The sequence below is a fragment of the Megalops cyprinoides genome, chromosome 1 (genome assembly GCF_013368585.1).
Source record: "Megalops cyprinoides isolate fMegCyp1 chromosome 1, fMegCyp1.pri, whole genome shotgun sequence".
NCBI lineage: Eukaryota > Metazoa > Chordata > Actinopteri > Elopiformes > Megalopidae > Megalops > Megalops cyprinoides.
In genome coordinates, this window is record NC_050583.1 from 38,117,632 (window position 1) to 38,137,730 (window position 20,099).

General features: G+C 41.1%; 1 protein-coding gene across 3 annotated transcripts in view; it reads right to left on the reverse strand.

Moving 5' to 3' along the window:
* LOC118783722 (MAGUK p55 subfamily member 3-like) overlaps positions 1–11,779 on the reverse strand; it is a 29,203-nt gene extending 17,424 nt beyond the window's left edge. For all 3 annotated transcript variants that reach the window (XM_036537693.1, XM_036537685.1, XM_036537677.1), the window contains exons 1-6: positions 11,642–11,779; positions 3,504–3,561; positions 2,465–2,583; positions 2,164–2,241; positions 766–846; positions 201–338 (exon numbers count right to left, since the gene is read on the reverse strand). In XM_036537693.1, the coding sequence (XP_036393586.1) occupies positions 201–338; positions 766–846; positions 2,164–2,241; positions 2,465–2,583; positions 3,504–3,540 (453 nt within the window). In that variant the 5' untranslated portion in view covers positions 3,541–3,561; positions 11,642–11,779. The remainder of the gene's footprint in view (positions 1–200; positions 339–765; positions 847–2,163; positions 2,242–2,464; positions 2,584–3,503; positions 3,562–11,641) is intronic.
* Between the last annotated feature and the right edge of the window lie 8,320 nt (positions 11,780–20,099).

Consider the following 20,099-nt stretch of genomic DNA (forward strand, 5'->3'; position numbering starts at 1 on the left):
CAGCAGTATTAGGTGTTAATTTATGAGCTTCTTAGCATGGTTGCTATACACAGAAGCCACACAACTTCATGTTTGTTTTTGAGGTGGTTTAACCAAGAGTCCACCACTGCTTAGCAGTATAAGACAATTGAGTCCTGGGCCAGGCCACAGTGCCCCGAATCACTCTGCTGCACCCTAAGCACAGCCACAGGCTCACTCACCAGTGGCTCTTTGTTTTTCACCAGCCGAACGATCTTCACCGACTCTTCCTCCAGCTCATCGTCAAAGTCATCCGGCAGCGGTGGCAGGACGGGATCAAAGTTCTTCTGTGCAACCGTGTCATGCACTGAGAGGACAGCCTGGAGTCAGGAAGAGGAAAACATGGAGTGCGGACTCAGACAGACACTGGGGAAATGCCCTTTTCTCTCCTCCTAAGCCGAGAATGAAGTAGCATGCTGTAGCACAAGGCCCCAGGGCACCATCATCAAGAGTAGGCCTGATTAAAAAATCTTGGTTGCCGCAAAATGCCATTTTTCATGCCCCTTTGGAAGAAGACATTGCAATTTGCAAAATCAATCAAATCAAGCTTTTCTAAATTATAATGATTCAGTGAAACGTAATGCGCAGAAAGCACAGCTTTGAGGGTACGCAGGATAAGCGGTGTCTGTGCCTGAGCTGTATAATGACAGGTTTTGTCATTTAAGTGCACTGGCAGTCCTCTGTAACACATGATCATCTAAAGTGGGTTGATATTGGAGCGCATGTTTCTGCATGTGGCGCTGGTACCTTGAGGTGAGGAGCAGTCAGCAGCTGCAGCAGTTCCTTCTCATCGCTGCTCATTGGTCCACTCTGCAGCTCCTCTGCCACCTGCCACGCAAAGCACAGGTATTACTTTGCTCATCTGCTCCAGGAGTCTATAAAGCTGCAGTGTCAAGTACCTCTCATACCCGCCAAATAAGACTGGATGCGTGTGTTGAGAGACATAATATTTAGTGATATTGTAAATCTTCCACACACTTCATTGTTAAATTTGTGGATGATTTCAACTATAGACCTTTTCTGAGTTCATTGTAATAGAATAAATAAAACTCTAATCCACACAGAGAGACACACAAGCACTGGATGGATTTCCATTAGACAAGCTTTTGGTGGATCAGCACTTTTGTGGTTACCTTCAGATTCTCAACTTAATGCCAGGGTGTGAATTCTCAACCAGCATATTTCCTGTAGCTGACACAAAATCTCCATTCGAATTGTATTATGATCTTGTGTATACAATTGAGGGAGTATACTTCCTGCCCAGTATGAGAAGCTCAGAATCTGTATGCAAACCCCTGTTTTCAATCCAAGTTTTCTCCCACATTTCCATACTCATTGAACCGTGAACTGATATCCCTATATCCCAAAGGAATAGAAATCTGCCATTCCATTTGAATTCTATGCACACACTCAGTACAGTAAAAAGGCTCCATTAAAACTGAAAACAAGAGTGATATTATTCAAATGGCCATGTGTTTCGTTATAGCCATTTAAAAGGATCTTGTTTCCAGTGGACACTGAAATGTTTTTGCGGTGTGTATTTGCTGCCCACAGTATGTGTAAATCCAGTTGCTCTCTTCCTCTCTCATCCTCCTGTTCCCCCATTGCTCCCCCACTCACTGTTACTCAATCTTCTCAGACTCTATCCCTCTGACATGGCCCAAGGGACTGTGCATGTCAAGTAGGCTGTGTGCTTTATCAGGAATGAAATATTTATCATTTTATACCAATGCTACCCCCCCCATATTGCCCACAGTTCCCCTGGCTTTGCACTGGGGAATTTGGCCCAATGCCCAATGGCCTGCTCCATCTCAGCCCAAGATGGAGCAGGGCATTGCCTTGTCGTTTGCAGGTAAAACTAGCAGTAGGAAACTATGTTTTCAAAATATCTTGATTCATAAATAGACAGAAAAGAAACAAAAACAATGTAATGGGAATCAAAGAAATGCTTTTGTACTGCCATAAATTATATGGGTTTGAATATCACAATACCATACTTAACATACTTAATGTTTTGTTTTTCAGTTTTTCTTAACATATCAGAGTAGAGAGGCCTAACTCATTCACCTCCATGCGAGCTGTGAAGTCATGCATATTGTACTAAGGCTGTAGTGACGGTTATGATCTGTAATGATCAGTACTTACATCCTCAGCCAGAGAGGAGGCGCTGTGAAGGACAGGAGTTGGGCTCTGGCGCTCATACTGTCTCAACCTCTCATGAATCTGCACCACAAAGAAAACCAGAGAACATAGAAGGCATTCCTCCCCTATATAAATATGGTGACCAACTATATCACCTTCATGTGAGAAGTGAATATATAGCTAATGGCAGACAGGTGACACAATGAAAGGAACCAAGCTGGGCAGTCAGAGGGCAGGATATATTGAGAACAGTCAATCAGAAGACAAGTTTTTTTTCCCAAAGGAAAAGACTACTCCTTTTTACCTTCATCAGGTAGCCAAGGCTCTTCTCACTGAAGACGTCCTTGAGAAAGACCAAGTCCTCCTTGTGGTTGGCATCTGGGCGTAACTGGGAGGTCAGCAGGGCCAGTGTTTCGTGTAGTCCTGAATTGGCATGCACCACATAATATATGTCTTTATCACCACACAGACCCTAACAATACTCTGAAGTCACCCTAGAAGCACCTGAACTAGCTTTTAGTTTTAGATCAAAAACCATCACTTATGGATCATATACATTCATAACCTGTTTTATTTTTTTCCTTGCATTTTTATTTGCTTTGGATCTGAAAGAGGCAGGACAGACTGAAAAGAAAAGGAATAATAATAGCTGCAGCATAATGTCATTGCAATTATTTTTTTAAGATCCAACATTTCTCCAGCATATTTCACCTTAAATACGTTTAATCAGAACAAAGAGACTGAGCAGCAGTAAATACAGTTTGATTAAATAAGAGAGTGTTGGTCTTAATCTAATACCATCTTTTTCATAATTAAAATCTGTAGAGAACACACAAAGGTTAGAGAGGTAGAGAGAGGACATACAATGCAATTAATTAAAAAGGGATCAGCTGCTGATGGGTGATGCTTATTTAAATTGGCACACTAATTAATCACGTACAAAAGCAGGTTCAGAACAATCAGCAGCTTAAGGTTTAATGCCTCCCTTATTTCAGGCTTCCCTGGGTGAATGGTGAGAGAGTGGCAATACTGATTAACTTATTTTTAATGTAACAGCATAGGGTAAATTACAACATGTTCTGGACAAAAAAAGTTTGCTGAAAAGTGAATCAGTCTGACACACTGCAGCAGTGCGCTGTCTCTGCAGCTGTAGCTATTTGATCATCACAGGTGAGTGTATTTTTTTGCACTGGCAGTGGTGCAATTGCCACTGAACAGGTTAATGACCAGCTCTAACCTGCACTGGTAGAGATGTGATCATCATGGCGCATGTTAGTGTCCAAACTCAACTGCACCTCAAGAGAAGTGGTTATTTCTATGCAGGTTTGAGTAGGGGATCATACCTGCACCTGCAGAGAGGACCGGCATGGCTTCTTTCATTGATCTGCTGTTTGGAGTGACCTGGGGTAAGGGGGAAGTGAGGGACCAGTCAGAGACAGAGTGATTGTAATAAAGAAAACACATAGGCTGTTTCTAGTTCCTATCTCCCTCCTGTTCTCTCTCACTTTTTCCCTCTCTCTCTTTCTCACCTATACCTCTGCTCTGCTCTTCTCTTTCTTTCTCTTTCTCTCTCTCTCTCGATCTTTTCATTTGGACAGTTTCCATTAGATTTTAGTCATTAGTGCTACACCAACACAACTTCAAAATGCAGTCAATGTTTCAAAATGCAAATGTGTCAAAGTACTGGAACAAATGTACACACATACACATGCACACACACATGCATGCATGCAAACACACACTCATTGACTCTGTGGGTCGTGTTGTTGCTGTCTGCTTCCTCCCTGCTGCCTGTATCTGCACTGTAATCATAAGCAGCATGCTATAACCTGTCTAGAGCAGGAGTGATATATTGCTATCATTAAACGTGTGTGTGGCTATGGGAATACTGGCTTACTGTACCATATCACTTCACTGTAAAGTGCTTTTCCTCCTTCTTAGCACGCCACTCTGATTGTGTGTTTGTGTATGTGCATCAGGGAAGGGTGGTTAATTGTTAAACATCTGCAGACTGCAGGCATTACTTATCTTAGTCATCAACATCCAACTAGTTTTAGACAGTGGTAGTACTCTTAATTTGTTAATTTGGCTCTCTCTCCTTTCCTAAAGTCAGTGTTGTTTCCAAGAAAACCTGGCTGAAAGTATAGCTCATCATTTTACTGGCTTCTGCAACTGCAGTGCGCCCACAGGAGTGATCTAGTTAGGGGCACAGACACAGTTCCACATTAAATAAACTCCCCCAAAACACTGACTAGCGATTTTAAGTTCCAGTAACAACTGAGTAGAACTCTGCACTGCAATTTGTGTTATGCTTGTGTCTTCTAATGCACTGAATAAGACCACCTGCAAAATAAATAGGTAAAGAACACAAATCATAAGAATCATAATCATTTTAATCATAACCAATGTATGATAATATTCATAATACATGTACCAATGCATCTTTATCTACAAAAGGTCAAACAAACTATGGCACAGACTGTGATTACACACAGTCAAGCTTATTTAGGAATACTCATTTGAAGTTTGATGTCAACTCATTTAGAGATGGTGCCATTAGATTCAAACAAAGCTCCATATACTATTACAGTCCTTCAACTGCTTATGAAAACGCATTCATCTGTTTTTGGTAACATTTGAGGTAATTATGATAATTTGGCATTTTAAAAACAAATTATATGACTGCATTTCAAATAGTGATAATTTTGTTTTCAGAATGCATGAAGAGATTGAATGGCATTTTTTCACAAACAGGCAGATGGCAGGTGATTATAGAGTCGATAATTGCATTGGAGAATTGCAATTTGGAAAATATTGTTTATTATTTAAATACATACAATGGCAACACAAGATTATCCTCTCTATTGTCTCCTCAGGACTCCATTCTCAAGAAGAGAGCCCTCTATCATCCTAAACTCGTGGAAAGTTCGTCCATTCCAAGATGAGATAAGTTCTGTTTAGAGAGCAGTGAATGAAATATAACAGATTACTGAATCAAGCAGTGATGATTATTGTCAGTACTAGTACTATATCTGTTATGACTACACTTACAGTACTCCCTGAAAGAGGGATGGTGAGCAAAACTGTCTTAACAGATACATCAGTTTTTACAGAGGCATTGCAAATCCATGCGCAAAACATCATCTACTATGATATACAAATCGTACCTGCAACACTGTGATGTTTTAACACAAGAACCTTTTATTCAAGAAAATGTTCAGTATGCAACAAAATAGAGAACAAGGCTAAAAAGCACCACCACTTCCACTACAGAGGCTAATTAATTGGCATTACCATGGTGTAGATGTGGGAATGCGCTGGATTAAAGTTTTGAGTTCCAGCACAAGTCTCTGACTGCACCCCTGCTGTGAGGTCTCTGATGTTAGCAGCTCTGTGATGAATGCAGCTTGGTAAATGAAGGCCTTCCTGCTCTGAGCCTTTCCACTGTCAACCTCTCCCCCACATCCCTCTCTTTCTCCCTCAGAAACTCGCAACGAAACATCAATCAGTTGCAGCAGTGGGAAACCAACTCAAAGGAACTCATGACGTGTTAATCCATGTCTTCATGAAAGGGATGTAGCTCTCGATCATGGACACAGATCCTGCCTGATAACACAGGGAGACATATTGGACAGTTTGTCCATGGATCAATATGCCAACACAATTTGAACAATTGTGATGTTTCTCTCAACTGCAAGAAATTGATGAAATTTACAGGGGGTAGTTTTTTTGTTTAGAGAATGTGGTGTGTACCTGAATGGTTGCAAGTTCACATCCAGCTAGGCCAGTCCTGGTGTACTAATGAGCATAGCACAGTAATTAACTTGAGTGCACAGCCTGCTCTGGATGGAATACAATATTTTAAAAAAATTAAGTACATTCAGGATCTCAATTTCTTGACACCATGTAAGGACGAGGATAGTCATTCCTGTAAACTATCCTGTCAACTATCTCTTTGATCTCATGCACTTTGTGGATGTAGTAGGTCTCCAATATAAGGTTGTGGGGCAGTAATTTGCTGAGCATGCCAGCTGTCCTCACGGCAGTGTTTTCTGGCTGGCCGCCAAGCTGCGTGGTTGTAATGAGATTAGCTTCTCTTGCGACGAGAGTCAGCTCACGAAGCAGCGACCTGAGGGAAAACAACTTTTGTCCACTCATGCCACTCTCACTCGGAGACTTAGGCATAACCCCGCTTCGGCATCACCAACAACTATAACACAATATTGAAGACACCAACGGCACACAGAAAAGGGGGCAGAACTGTAACCTGCAGTGACATTATTTTCCAAAACCAGCCCGATATTGTTGGGTATTAGTCACAGGCAGTCACTCTGTGAGAAAACCTGCACTACAACATGACTGTTTGGATTCAGAAAGCCTTGAGTTTTATGCATATCAATACTGTGGAAATCAATCAATAATAGGCTACACCATGGCCAACAGATGCAGAGTCTCTCTCTACTCCAGGCCAGTGAGTGAGACCGTAAAATGTCTATTACCCCTGGGTCAAGGGTATGTCATTTGTAGTGAAACTATTTGGACCCAAATGCAAAAAAATGTATACCACAGCAACATCCTGTATGTTCCCACTGTCTAGTGCTTCACCTTAATAATCAAATATTACCCTTACTGGCATGATGATCGTGAGTGGGAACTCACAGGGCATAAATACTAGGTATGCAACTCTCAGTATATGTGCGAATACATTCTGCAGAACTTTGCTCTTCTTCAATTTTACTTTATACTCCACCACAATACTGTATGTCCCCTGTGGTGCAGGCTGCTCAGCAGACTTTAGAGGTGCTGTCCCAATGCAGTATGATGCAGTCTTAGAAGCTGCTCCCCCCTCCAATGCGTGACTTAATGTACTGCTGATTCAGGCGGAGCGGTCTGCAGCTCTCGACATAAACTGTGTATACGCTACACGCTGCAACACGTTCGTGTGACAGCGGCCAATTGACTCGCTATCTATAAATATTGTTTGCCAGTGAGCACCAATCTGCCCTGTGAGGTTTACAAATCCAAATAACATTCTGATGCATGTATTAATGCCTGAGTTTCCCCTAACTCAGCTCATGAGGATGTCATAGAGCTGTATGGGTGGACTGAGATTGAATGGACTGCATTTCATTATTGCTATTCTGTAAACCAGCACTGTTTCTTTCCCTAGATGTTTGGTTTTGTCATTTTTTGTGCATTAAGACAGCATGACATTCTGTGTTGCTTCTTGCTGCAGTTTCTGAATTGTTTGTCCAACTGAGCTTTTGAAGATGATCTCAATGTTGATTAGGCCAAATATTCTAACAGGTTTGTAAATGCAGTTCTTTTCTGCAATCATACATCTGAATTCATCTGTATCTATGGATGAGCTCTGAATGTTTCTCAGCAATGTTTAACTTGAAATCAATATGAAAATGTCAGAATATAATGACTTTTACATGTTCAACACACCTACATCCCTAAATAATGCTCAAATGTGAAACAATGTCAAGACAACAAGACAAACATGTAGAAACGGATCTTGATCCAGAAAGGAAACAGAGAGAGCACAGTGAAAATCCTCTGCTTAATGAAGAGAGATATGACCATCTAATGAGACCAATTGTTGAGAGACATGGGACTGAAAATGGACAGACAGCTGTGCCTATGCGCTCATGCTCACATCTAAAAGAGAAATAAGCGGACACACAGTCAACACAGGGATTAGACGAACACGGATAAAGGCCCTTTATTAAAAAGGCTGGGCCATCTTTAAGCCTGGCAGGGGGGCACAGGCAGGATTGGGCGTGTTGCACGCCATAACTGTACATCTGCTTCTTAGCGAGTCGCGAGACATGAAGCTCAAAGGTCACAAGACTTCCTGAGGGGTGTGCTGATAAGGCATCATCATCGTCATTATCATCATCACTGTCAACGACTGCTGAATACAGTTTTTTGCATCAGAGAAAATTATAAGGTGGTTCTGTTCCTCTCCAGTCTCCCACCCACTGCATTGCCCACACCAAGACAGACACCTATTCCATGGGCACCTCCCCTGTAAACTCATAATGTTACCTCAATGTTACTATAAGGTTGCTCTCGCCCACCCTGGAGTGATGCATTTTGGGCCAGTCTCTATTTCATGCAGTTAAGTCAACAAAAACTCTGACAGTTTATCGTGGCCAGGCCAGAGGTGAATTTAAATGATGATCTCATACTATTTGTTGGTCATTAAAGCCATTAAAGTTCTGTTCTTGCCTCGCTCATATAATAGCACAGATACAAGCCAAGAGAACAGCTGCTCAGAATTCAGTCCCACACTGTCACACACTCACTCGCTCCCCTCTCCCTGCTGGTTTTTCTGAAATGCGACGAGCGGGGTGACATCAGCAGAACCACAGGAAATAATTTGTTGCATCAGGAATCAAGGTCAGGAGTTAGCCGCTATCATTACTAATAGGCCTCCTCAAATAACTTTTTTGCCATCTTTGCTTGAATGCTCTCTGTACCCACAACACTTATACAATTGCTCTGAAACAATTGAACTGAAAAAGCATGTATAGATTAACAGCTGGGATGGTCATTATGATCAGGCTAGGTCTTATGGGTAACTGCATGCTGTTTCATTAACACTGGGATTAATGGCATCCCTGTGCTAACACTCATGTGAGGACCTGGATAACAGAGAGATGATTCTCATTCCATAGCCAGGGCCATTTTCTCCAGTCAACTGCCGCTCAGATGTGCGTAATTCATGATCTGTATTCTGCAAGTCTTTCATTGTTTTTTCCTGCGCCGCTCTCGTTTTCTGAAGTGATCCAAGAGCCCGTTATAATCAATGCTGTAATATTTCAAAGCATTTCAAGGACAGATTGACTGATTGAGTCTGTACTGCACTTATCCTCTCTTTCCTGACAGCGGACTCGCCTCCAAACAAACAACACAAACCAGCCTGTGGCCTCAACCTGAAAATATGACCCTCCATCACTCATGATATTCTATATCTCAGAGCAGGATTTCCGTATATTTCTCATGCCACCTACTCTGTGGCTCTGACATCTCCATACCCACAATGTTTGTACATTGGTTTTGAGCAGTAGCCCATCAGAGGTGGACACTGATGGTTTATTTAGTTGTAGTGTTTTGGGTTCTCTGCCTCATTGGCAAGCAAGGAATGGATAGGACAACCTCAAAGCTTAGTAGGTTCAAAGTTGCTGCAAAATTATCTCCGTCTTCATCCCAATCTATAAATCCGATCATGTAAGCCTCAGTTTCATCTCTAATCCTCAAGCGTGGTGAGATTGCTCCAGTTCCAGCAGGGACCACACACTTGACTGATTGCGTTGATGACCTGGACATCACCCATCAGAAACCCTCTGCTTCCCATCAGCAATCCCACAATTCCCCCTGCCCAACTGATTATAAAAGCAAATGAGAGATTACAGGACTGCTATCATCCCACAAAAGCACAGCGTCACAGCATTTCCCCGGCTTGGACTTGAAAGATCTGTGATCTCCAGCCTAAGTGACTACGACTCTCACCCTGCTCAAAACTAGGCATGAGAAAGTGATAGCCCATGAATCCCATTGTCCTAGCAAACCTGTTTAAACCAATATGGAATGTGAATCTTTTTAATCGGTTGATATGAGGAAGAGATTGACAGCACATGGCAGTTCCACCATTTCAAGGTTCATAAAGCCTCACTCTCCTGTTGCTACTCACAACCCCAGGCATCTCACAGTAAATCAGAAAGAATCTTTCATCTGTCAATCAGCATGGTGCCCTGGTGACAGACAAGGTCACTTTGACAGACATGCCCTCCACCTACTTGCACTGTGGTGGACTCTTCTCACCCTGTGGGTGTCGGGCTGACGCGTGTCACACTTTTTGTGTGAAGAAATGACAGGGCTCAGCTGGATCAGTGCGGTTTGATTGGACTGATCAGCCGACAGAACACCTAGTCTCTGCAGTGGGGCTCAGAGCAGCTGGAGAAATGTTATTGAGTCTTCATCACCTTTCAAAACTCCCCTGCTTCAGATAGTTGGCAAACACACTGCATGGTGCTCTTCTGTTGTAGGTCAAACCCAGAATGTCTTTAAAAGGCTTAGAGAAGGAATTTATTAATAAAGAGTAGCAGCCTGTGTCTCTGGCCCCATCGCTGGGCCTCCACGACCAGATTCAATGGCATCAAGATGCAAAAAGATTATTTTGAGATTTGCTATTAACTGTTTCACAAAAATTACACATAATATTACAGTGCCCATTTTTGTTATGATCATGATCACAACAATGTATTGTTTCATGAAAACAATTCAGACATTCCTATATGGATGAGAATGGCCTCTCCCAGATTGAAGCTGATTCCACAAAGGAGGCTTCCATGTCAACCATGCTGGTATACATCACCCAATAATCTAGCAGGCTACTGGGAGAGATGCACTAGGAGGTGTGGGCCAGAAGGAACAGAAGCACACCGTGGATAGGAGATGACGGGCTGAGAGCACAACCGTGTGAAGTGTTCACCGATTAAGCTGAGTGGAGTTTTAAATAGAATGGGAAGTGAGGAGGAGGCATTCCCACTGGCTTACAACAGATCTGGGAAAACAGGAGCTGAACCAATGCCAGCGGCTAGCTGGACCCATCTGGGTGCAGGTGAGGGAGTGCACAGAGAGACCCATTCACAGAAAACAAGAGCAAGGTGATAGCACTATTTCTTTAACTCTCCACCGAGGGGTGCCATGAGGGCAGAATCTAATTGTGGCTCTTGTTAATTCCCATACATGCCTGGACATAGACTATCTAAAGGGATTCACTCTTACAGTATATTTCCCTTCTTCCGAGATGCAGATTCTTAAACCTTGCTTTCTGCTCTCAAATAAGGCACAAATCAGATGGAGCAATTACAGTAACTTTTAAAGCGGTCATAAGCAAATGTATACACATACACACACACACACACAAACACACACACACGCGTACAGACACATACTCATACACACATGCAACCACACGCACGCTCGTTCGTATGGACACATGCATCGAGTCGCGTGCACACACACTTACACTTACACATGCACAAACACAGAGAAAACAGATATACAGAAGAGACAGAAAAAATCAAAGGAGAGCAAACAGCACTCCTGTAAAGATATTCACAGCATATATGGTCCTGCTTGCACTTTCTGTCTCACCATCAAATCACACAGCTGCGTCTGACCGCAAGCGCTAGAGCCCGAGAGGAGAAATACAATAGCAGCGAGAGGTTCTAGAGGCTGCCTGCGCTGAGAATCCCAGCATCCCCTGCCTCTGCAGCCGCTTGGCGCTCCTGCAGCTCTTTGACACGCGCCGCCGGATGACATGCCCTGAAAAAAGAAGCCCAATCCCTGATCCCCAGAACCCCCCTTCCCTCCCTCTCTCCCTCTCACCCTGCTCTGTGGTTTTGTGAGCCTGCTGGATTATAAAACAAGCTGTGTAAATGCAAATGCCCAGGGCTCTGCTTACCTTCTCTTCTTCTCCGTGTTTTTGTTTTTGGTGGTAGCTGCCTGTTTCTTTCCTGCCTGTGTCTAATTCCTTGTCTTGCTTCTGTTCAAGCCCACTGCTGCTGCTTCTCCGTGTTCCTCCTCTCTCTCTCTCTCTCTCCCTCCCTCTCTCGCGACTGCTCACTCTCTCGCTCTCCCTCCCCCTCCTCTCTCTTGCTCAGCCTCCCTCTCTCTCTCGCTCTCTCTGTCTCTCCCACTGTCAGCCTAGCTGATTGTGAATGAACAATTTTCTAATGTGTTGGAGCTCGCAGACAGAATCCTGCATCTAGGATGTAATACGTGCAAATCAATCACTCAGTGTTGTCAGTGCCCCCACTCCTTGCCCCACTTCTGCCCCCCCCCTGCACAGCCCCAGTAACATATGTCACACATGCACACACCCATTCACCTCTACCCCTGCCTACCCCCCGCTTGCCAACCCCCCCCCCCCCCTTACCCTCTCTTTTCTTTCTCTCTGGGTCATGGTTAATGGAATATACTTACAGGGCCTTGGAATGACTGACGTTCAGGTAAATGAGATGAAAAAAAAGACCGTGACCATCCCCCATTCTATCTGTCTTGTTATTGTTATTGTAGCCCTGCTCCTCCTCCGTAATGCCAGATGGAACAATGAGCAAACAAAAACTGTTAGATGCTGGGATACATGGGGAAAAACACGGGGTGGAGTGCATTTACATGCATGCTTTTGTGGGTGCATTGTATGTGTGTGATCGTGTATGCCCTGTATGTTTGTGTATGTGTGTGTACATGTGGACAGTATGGCAGTTGTCCAAAGAACAGGGGTGTGGTTGTATGATCTCTGCTTTATGATCCACAGTAAACAGTTGACCCTCAAGCACTCTCCTCCAGAGCTCATTATCTGTGTTGAGAGGGAAGGAACAGCTGCTGTAAGATTTCTGCACTGTGGGGACACAGGTTTCAGGGAGGACTGAGGGGGGAATCTCGCCTTCACCACGGCCTTGTTAATTAGAACAAAGGGAAGGCTCCTGGGTGGAGAAAATGCATTGGAATGGATGTTCGTTATTGGATGTTAATTGAATCAGAGATATCTGTTAACCCTTCCCATATGGAAAGAATGCTTGAATGAGTTTAATAATAGGGAATCACGCATCAGAGATAGATGAAAAATATTCTACAAGAAAGTGCTGACACAAGCAAACCTGTCAGATGTAATGGGTTAGAAGTAATTGTTCATTACAAAAATGTGTTACTGCAAAGTCTCCCTCTGGATCTTTTAATGCACATTAACCTTCAGTGCTTGCCTACTGTTCTGTCATAACCTTCATAATGACCTTGGTGTTTTTTCACATCTGACCTGGGAATACAGGGGGACAGGCCAGTGCACAGGTACAATAGCACGCTCACTCAGGGCTGGGAAAATTTAATTCAGCTGCAGCAATGGCTGAGGAAAACAATCACAGCAAACCATATGTGCTGGGCTGCAGAGAGGAAAGGACTGCCTTTTTAATACAATATTCATGGTCTCTGGAAATGCAGGCCCCCAATTTATTAATGTTTTTTCTCTGTACAAATAGGCTATATAATTCTCACCATTTGCTCAAAATAGCTGTCTCAGCTTATTATGAGCGGAAGAGGTTTCTTACATTTGCTTGTTCAAATGTAACCATTAAATTGTCTGCTCTTTAGTTCTGCATCCATGTCTGCCTTTCAATTTGATGTTGTTTGACTGAATGTGTCTTCGTCCATGCAGAAAAAAACTGAATTACTCATATTTTTTGTTTTCCCAGACCTGCTGCAGAGTTAATAGTATTGAAACACCTTATGCATTAATATCCTTTATATGCAAACTTCATTTATGCATATTCATTTTTATTGTGTGCAACTATAAGTAAGCCTGGAAAACTATGAATAAATATTTTTCACTATTTTAAACTGAACACTTAATTTAAAACATTTGACAAGAACAACAAGAAATCTGAAATCAACAGTATTAGAAATCAAGCACTCACTTTTTATTTTATTGATGTTTTAGCACTCACTTTTTATTTTATTGATGTTTTAGAACTTTAGAACCTTTTATGTTCCTCTTTCACAACATACTAACGTTTCCTGGGTTTCTGGGTGCTCTCAAGCTTACATAGGATAAGGTAGACCTACACGTGAACATAAATCATTCTAACCCAAGAATGCTTTTGATATTCAAATGAAACTATAGAGCAAACGAATTCTCTCACAAGCACCTGCATGAAAAGCTCCTGTTGCATGCAGAAATTAATCAAAATGCAAGTCATATCTGTGAAGTGATTAACTTTCTTCTTTTGCAGTCTAATACTGGTTTGGCGCCAGGCCTTTTATACAACTGCGCAGGGCTTTGAGGTTATTGATATGATTGTCAGCTCTGATATGCATTAGGCCTTGGCTCAATTCCTCAAAACATTAAATGGGTAAAAGGCATAATTATGGATGCTGTGAAAACAGGGAAAGACTAAACTGATTTCTGTAGAAAAGATGAAAATTCTGATCTAAGAAATCTGGCAAATAATTTTAACCATGGCAAATTGAATGGCTTTCATTTTTGCATTTATACAGCTAACTATTTATTAATATAATTCATGTAAGATAGTTTATTCAAGGGCTGAACTATCCCTTAGGAGGTGAACCTTTGACCCTCTGGTTGCAGTCCCAGTAACCAGTGTGCCACATTGCTGGCCCAGCAGACCAAATAACAGGAGATGAGACCTGTAGGCTTAACATCGAGACATATTATTGTCGGTGCTTTAATTGGTAAAATATCAATACTGAAATACAATGAAACATATTGTGTGTCTGTTCAGCCAGATTAGCTATATGACCCATGTGCTGAAAAACTATGCTGTATTGACTGAGTAATTAAACATTAAATAATAGCATTACACATTCCATGATTATTTCCTTCATGATGTCCAAACAAAAGAGTAAATCCATGTTTTAAAATGTTGTATTAAATGATATAACAGGACATTTGCCAAACAAACATCATCCCTTGCACTTTGCCCTCATCTATCATTGACCTAGTTTTCATTGCAGGTTATTAGTTCAGGCTGCTGCAGCTTGAGAATGTACAAATATCGGCACAAAGTCAGCAGCCAAATTCTAATGAGGATCAAGCGCATTAGCATGATAATGTGTATATAATCACAGCACTTCATGATAACTCTAACCTCTTTCATGAGGAAAACATAGATAAAACCTACCAATGCACATACAAATTGACACATTCCCCTCCTGACTGTCACAAAAGGAGGACACCAAATTCTGCTTGCATGAAGTATATCTATGGAACTCCTAGCAGTCTGAAAAACATTCAGGTCCTCTACACAGTTCAGTGACTTTTGTCTCTATGGGCACCATTGATCTCAGACCTGGGATCACCTCCAGACAGCAGGACCTTAGGCTTTGCTTTTGTCCCAGTGCTCATAAAGCTGTCATCTGGGGGCCAACAGAGCAGTGTGTCCCAGAAAACCATGACATCAGAGTCTCCCTGCCCCCACCATCCCCCATCTCCCCCTATTGCACCGAATTAGTGGGAATCCTCCACTAAACTGATTGTTATTATCCTATTTTGAAGTCATACAACAGCACAGCCTTTTTTTTTGCATTTGATGTGAATCCAGTATAAATCAAGTCATAAATAAAGCCATTACCTTTAATGAGTACATTCTGGTCTGTCCTGTGTAAATTAAAGAAGAAATTTAATATATTTTCTTATCTTGCAACAAAAGGGCAGACAGAATAAAAGCAAGGAGATATTATATGAACTTAGCTTTGATATAGAAAAAGAGAAGACAAAGTTTAACATCATTTCTCTAACAAGCCCACATCAAAAACTGAAACTTCAATATGCAAGAAGACATCTTTATTTGGGATGGACCCAGTGAGCATGCATGGCTGGGAACTAAGCACCCTGAGGATTTACATTTATGGTGGTTCCCACCCCCAGTCTGCCTCTTATCCAAAGGATGGTGCTAAATTATAATGCTAATAAATCCTTGAAATGAAGCGTGATACATTCCTCCTTTCAAAGAGCAAACTCAAAAGTCCTACAGTGTACCTTTGTTCTCTCATCAAAAACTCTAAAGCTGTTGAAAAGGACCAAGAATGCATTTCCAGTATATCTACAAACAGCACTTAACACCACAAAGCTGAGTTGTGAGTTAAAACATAACAGAATTTTCAGTGGTGGTAAAGAGCATCTGTTGATGTCCCATACACCTTACTCAACAGCTAAAATGACATTTGATTTCCTTAACTGATTATATTGAGCATCCTCTGCACTCCACCTATTAAAGGACACTTTCCTCTGCAAAATAAATAAATACACACAGACCCAGTGCAAGTCCTTTGTTGGATGTCCAAAACCTACTTAATGAGTGCTAGGCATGTCCAACCAAACACTTCTGAGTGATTTTCAGACATCTATCATGCTGGTTCAGAAAGTGAGATAGAGTTGGACAGCATAATTTGACCCAAATATTTGATGTTCAAAATATAGCAAAAACAGTATCTGTCCTAGGATTTCCCACTTCAGTCTTGTGTGCATATATGAAAATGATAATGCTAGAGAAATGAGAGTCTAATAATATTGACCCTAATATTATTTTTATTACTCACAAGAAATAGACATGGTTATCAGGATTTACATATATTATGAAATGAACCTGTAAGCCAGTGGAGAGTGAAAAAAAGAAGAGATGGCCACTCATTAATATCCCCTCCATCACTCTCACACCACAACCCTGTGCCCTGGGAACTCTGGTGGGCGGCCAATGGGCCCACAACCTATGGGAATTCATGTTGCTAGGAAATTTCTAATCGCATTTAGTGCTGGGGTTTGCACTGGCACATAAATAAAAGTAAATTACAACCACCCATCTGCACAAGAGAGGGAGGGAGAGGCAGAGCCACATAATATCCTTAATGAACAGCGCTGATGTGCTTCAGAAAACTGGGTCCTCTGCGTGCTGCTACGCTCAGACACATTTACTCTGATCTGCAGCAATTCCACGAGCCCTGACATTTAGTCACACTATATTACAGAGGGTCATTTGTTTGCCGTATTTGCACTTGGGGGAGGTAAGCTGAGGACTGCACTGTTGTCTGCTCCTGTCTTCTCTCCCTGCATCCTCAGGGAACCAAGGAAAATCGATTCCTGAGGCTATATACTGTCCCACACACCAGATACCTATGAAGTTATATATCTTTCAAGTAGAGATGCATACAGCAGTGGAAGCATAAACCATTTATGTGGGTTAGTTCCAGGGAAAAGCAAGGAGGGGAAATCAAGGTTTACCTGGCATCCTTCTATCCAAATTTGAAAATCAAAAGATGAAACACAGAACTTTACTACATGTTGGTCATCATCATGGTTACATCAAAAGCATTATCTTCAACAGCCCTCTGTTGTCTTCAGTTCACACTATAGACTGTTGAAGGAAGATTATCAACATTAAATCTTCAACGTAACTCAAACAGGGTGGCAATATAGCATAGTAGTTAAAGAGCAGGACTCCTAACCCAAAAGATTGCTGGTTTGATTTTTTTACTTGTTTATAAGGCCCTAAATAGTTTAGCACCTTCATACCTCTGTGATTGCTTATCTAAGTATGTTCCAAACTGTTCCCTTAGGTCGTCTAATGCTGGCTTTCTCAATGTCCCAAAAATGAATTATAAAACGTATGGTGAAGCAGCTTTCTGTTCTTATGCACCAAAGGTTTGGAACAAACTCCCATTACAAATAAGACAAGCAACCTCGGTTGATAGTTTTAAGAAACAGCTCAAAACCCATTTTTACGATCTTGCTTTCAATTAATTCTACCTTTATTATTTTACACCATTGTCATTACTTCATGTTTGTTTTATATTTCTTATACTTGTTTTATATTTCTTGTACTTGTCTTATGCTCTTTATATCTTAGAATTGTTTTTTATCATTATCAATTTATTTTATTACTATTATTGTCTTATTTTTATCTTTTTAGTATTTTATTGTTTCATTGTTTTTATTTTCCTTTGTACATTATGATTTTTTTTGTTTCTCTTATAAAGCACTTTGAGCTGCATTCCATGATATGAAAGGTGCTATATAAATAAAGTTTATTGTCATTATTATTATTATTGTTATTATTATTATTATGTGGGCACTGCTGCTGTACCCTTGGACAAGGTACTTAACAATTGTGTCAGTAAATATCCAGCTGTATTAATTGATTGTAAAAAAAAAAAAGTGTAATTGATATAAGTTGCTCTGGATAAGAGAATCTGCTAAATGCCAATAATATAATGTAAATGAGACAAATCTGAAACTTAATTAATTCCCACATTCCTGCCTCAATGGTATAAATACGACCATTTCACTATGCACAGACCTTATAATACAAACCTTCATTCTGTCAGGGTCCAATGATGGCAACACCAGCAGCCAGGCCTTATGAATCTCCAGCTAGAGAGAAGTTGTTTGAGCCAGTGACTGGAATCAGGTTTCACACTGTTCAATGTATATTGAATTGTTTCCCTGTTTCACAGCTCAAGTAGTTCCGATGACTGGATCTAAAAGGCACAGCTGTGAAGTGCCCTATTGATCTTTATCAGGAGAAAGCCGAGTTCCTGAGAGGGGAAAGTGGCACATAGGCTATACATGACTTCAGCACAATCTCTTGAAAACTCAACACTGAAACCAAAACATGTTTCATAAACAAGACAGGGAGACACTGTAATTGCAAATATTCCATGGCATGCCTACATTATATTAAAATTCTGACTCCTTTATTATAATGAGCAAGTTAGCTAGCAAATTTTTGAGCTGCATGATAATATGGGTGCTTGGTGTATACAACAGTGAGTTTACTCAGCGTTTAATTCACAGCCTCACAAACCAGCTTTGTGTCATGCCATTAGAATATTGCACAGGCTGCTTAGTCGATATAGGAGACAAGGTAGTTAAAACAGTGAAAGTAAAGCATGGTATTTGATAACTAAATTACTAGCTATCTCCCTGTATAAACAGCAGTCTGTTCATCTACATTTTAATTATAAAGCGCAAATATTCAGACGGCGAGTGATTCTGAACCCTGTAGCAATATTTTGGAGTCAGAAAAAATGAAGACTTGCCACTCGAAAATACCACCCATCGCATGTCAAGAATGGCTTTATTTCTACTAAGAGCGAATACCCACCACACCCACATGGTGTGGAATCCTTCATACCATGTTTAGTAATAATGGTATGAAACCACTAAACTGTTCAGGTATCCTAAGGAAAAGGAAAAGGAAAATCAGATGATCAATAATTAATTAATTTCAAATAAATCATTCATTCATTATCATTACTTAGGGCATGAGCTGTATAAAAATTCAAGTAATTGTATACCAGAGAGAACACAACATAGCCTAATACAACCACAATGGGAACATGCTTCTCTGAAGAGACATATCCATAAGCAATACTGAAATACTAGGCCTATGTTGTGCAATGTTTAATTAATATAGAATATATACATATATGAATATATGCTTTTAAGGCTGCAAGTCCAGACAATCAATCCAGTAACATAAGAGATAGACATATAGAAAGAGAAAGAGGCACAAAACCAGGGAGGGAGAGGAGTGAGACTAGGGAGACAGTTACACAGCTGTTGATGAAATGATAATACATTTATGAACAGTGAGTTTTATCTATTTTTCCACATTGTATGCTTTGGTGGTCCTAAAAAATGACTATAGCAAGTCCCTGATATGATAAACATGGAAAAATGCTGGCATAGAAGCCAAAAATAGCAGTAACCTAATCATAAATATTTCTTTTCAGCGGATTGGGGCATGCTTTTTTTTTGCTTTGTTTTGGTGTGGCAAAACTGTTGAAGTAAGACAGACAAGTACCAATCCTGCAGAGACAATATAATTTATGAAAATAAAGACTATGGTGCTGCACAGGATGAGTTTTGAATAGTATTTAAGTTGGGTTGGTAGAAGTTTCATTCAACTGCCCCCATCACCCAGTGCTAAAAATCTCCCATTTCCATCCCTGCAGAACAACAGAAAGAGAGAGACAGAGAGCGCTTTTGCCATTTGCCGTCTTGGTGTTATTCGTTTTATACTCTAAGCTGATATAACAATTTAAAGGGAGGTCCAAGATCCCATGTGAACAGAAACTGCTAACTGGTTACCACAATATAAAACAGTCACAGATATCCCCTCATACATTGCCTTACAATAGGGGCCACAAACAACCTCTAACATTAGATCTGTCACCTTCCATCTGTGGTGAAAGTAAGACATGGGATTAGTGTAAGAAATGCAGCAGTGAATAATTCTACGGTGACAGGAAATGTCAAAAGACACTTCACCAGGAAGGATCGGTAACTTGCTTATGTTGAAAAAGAGAGGAAAGAAGCCTTTTGGTTGTCAGTATTTTCACTGGACTGT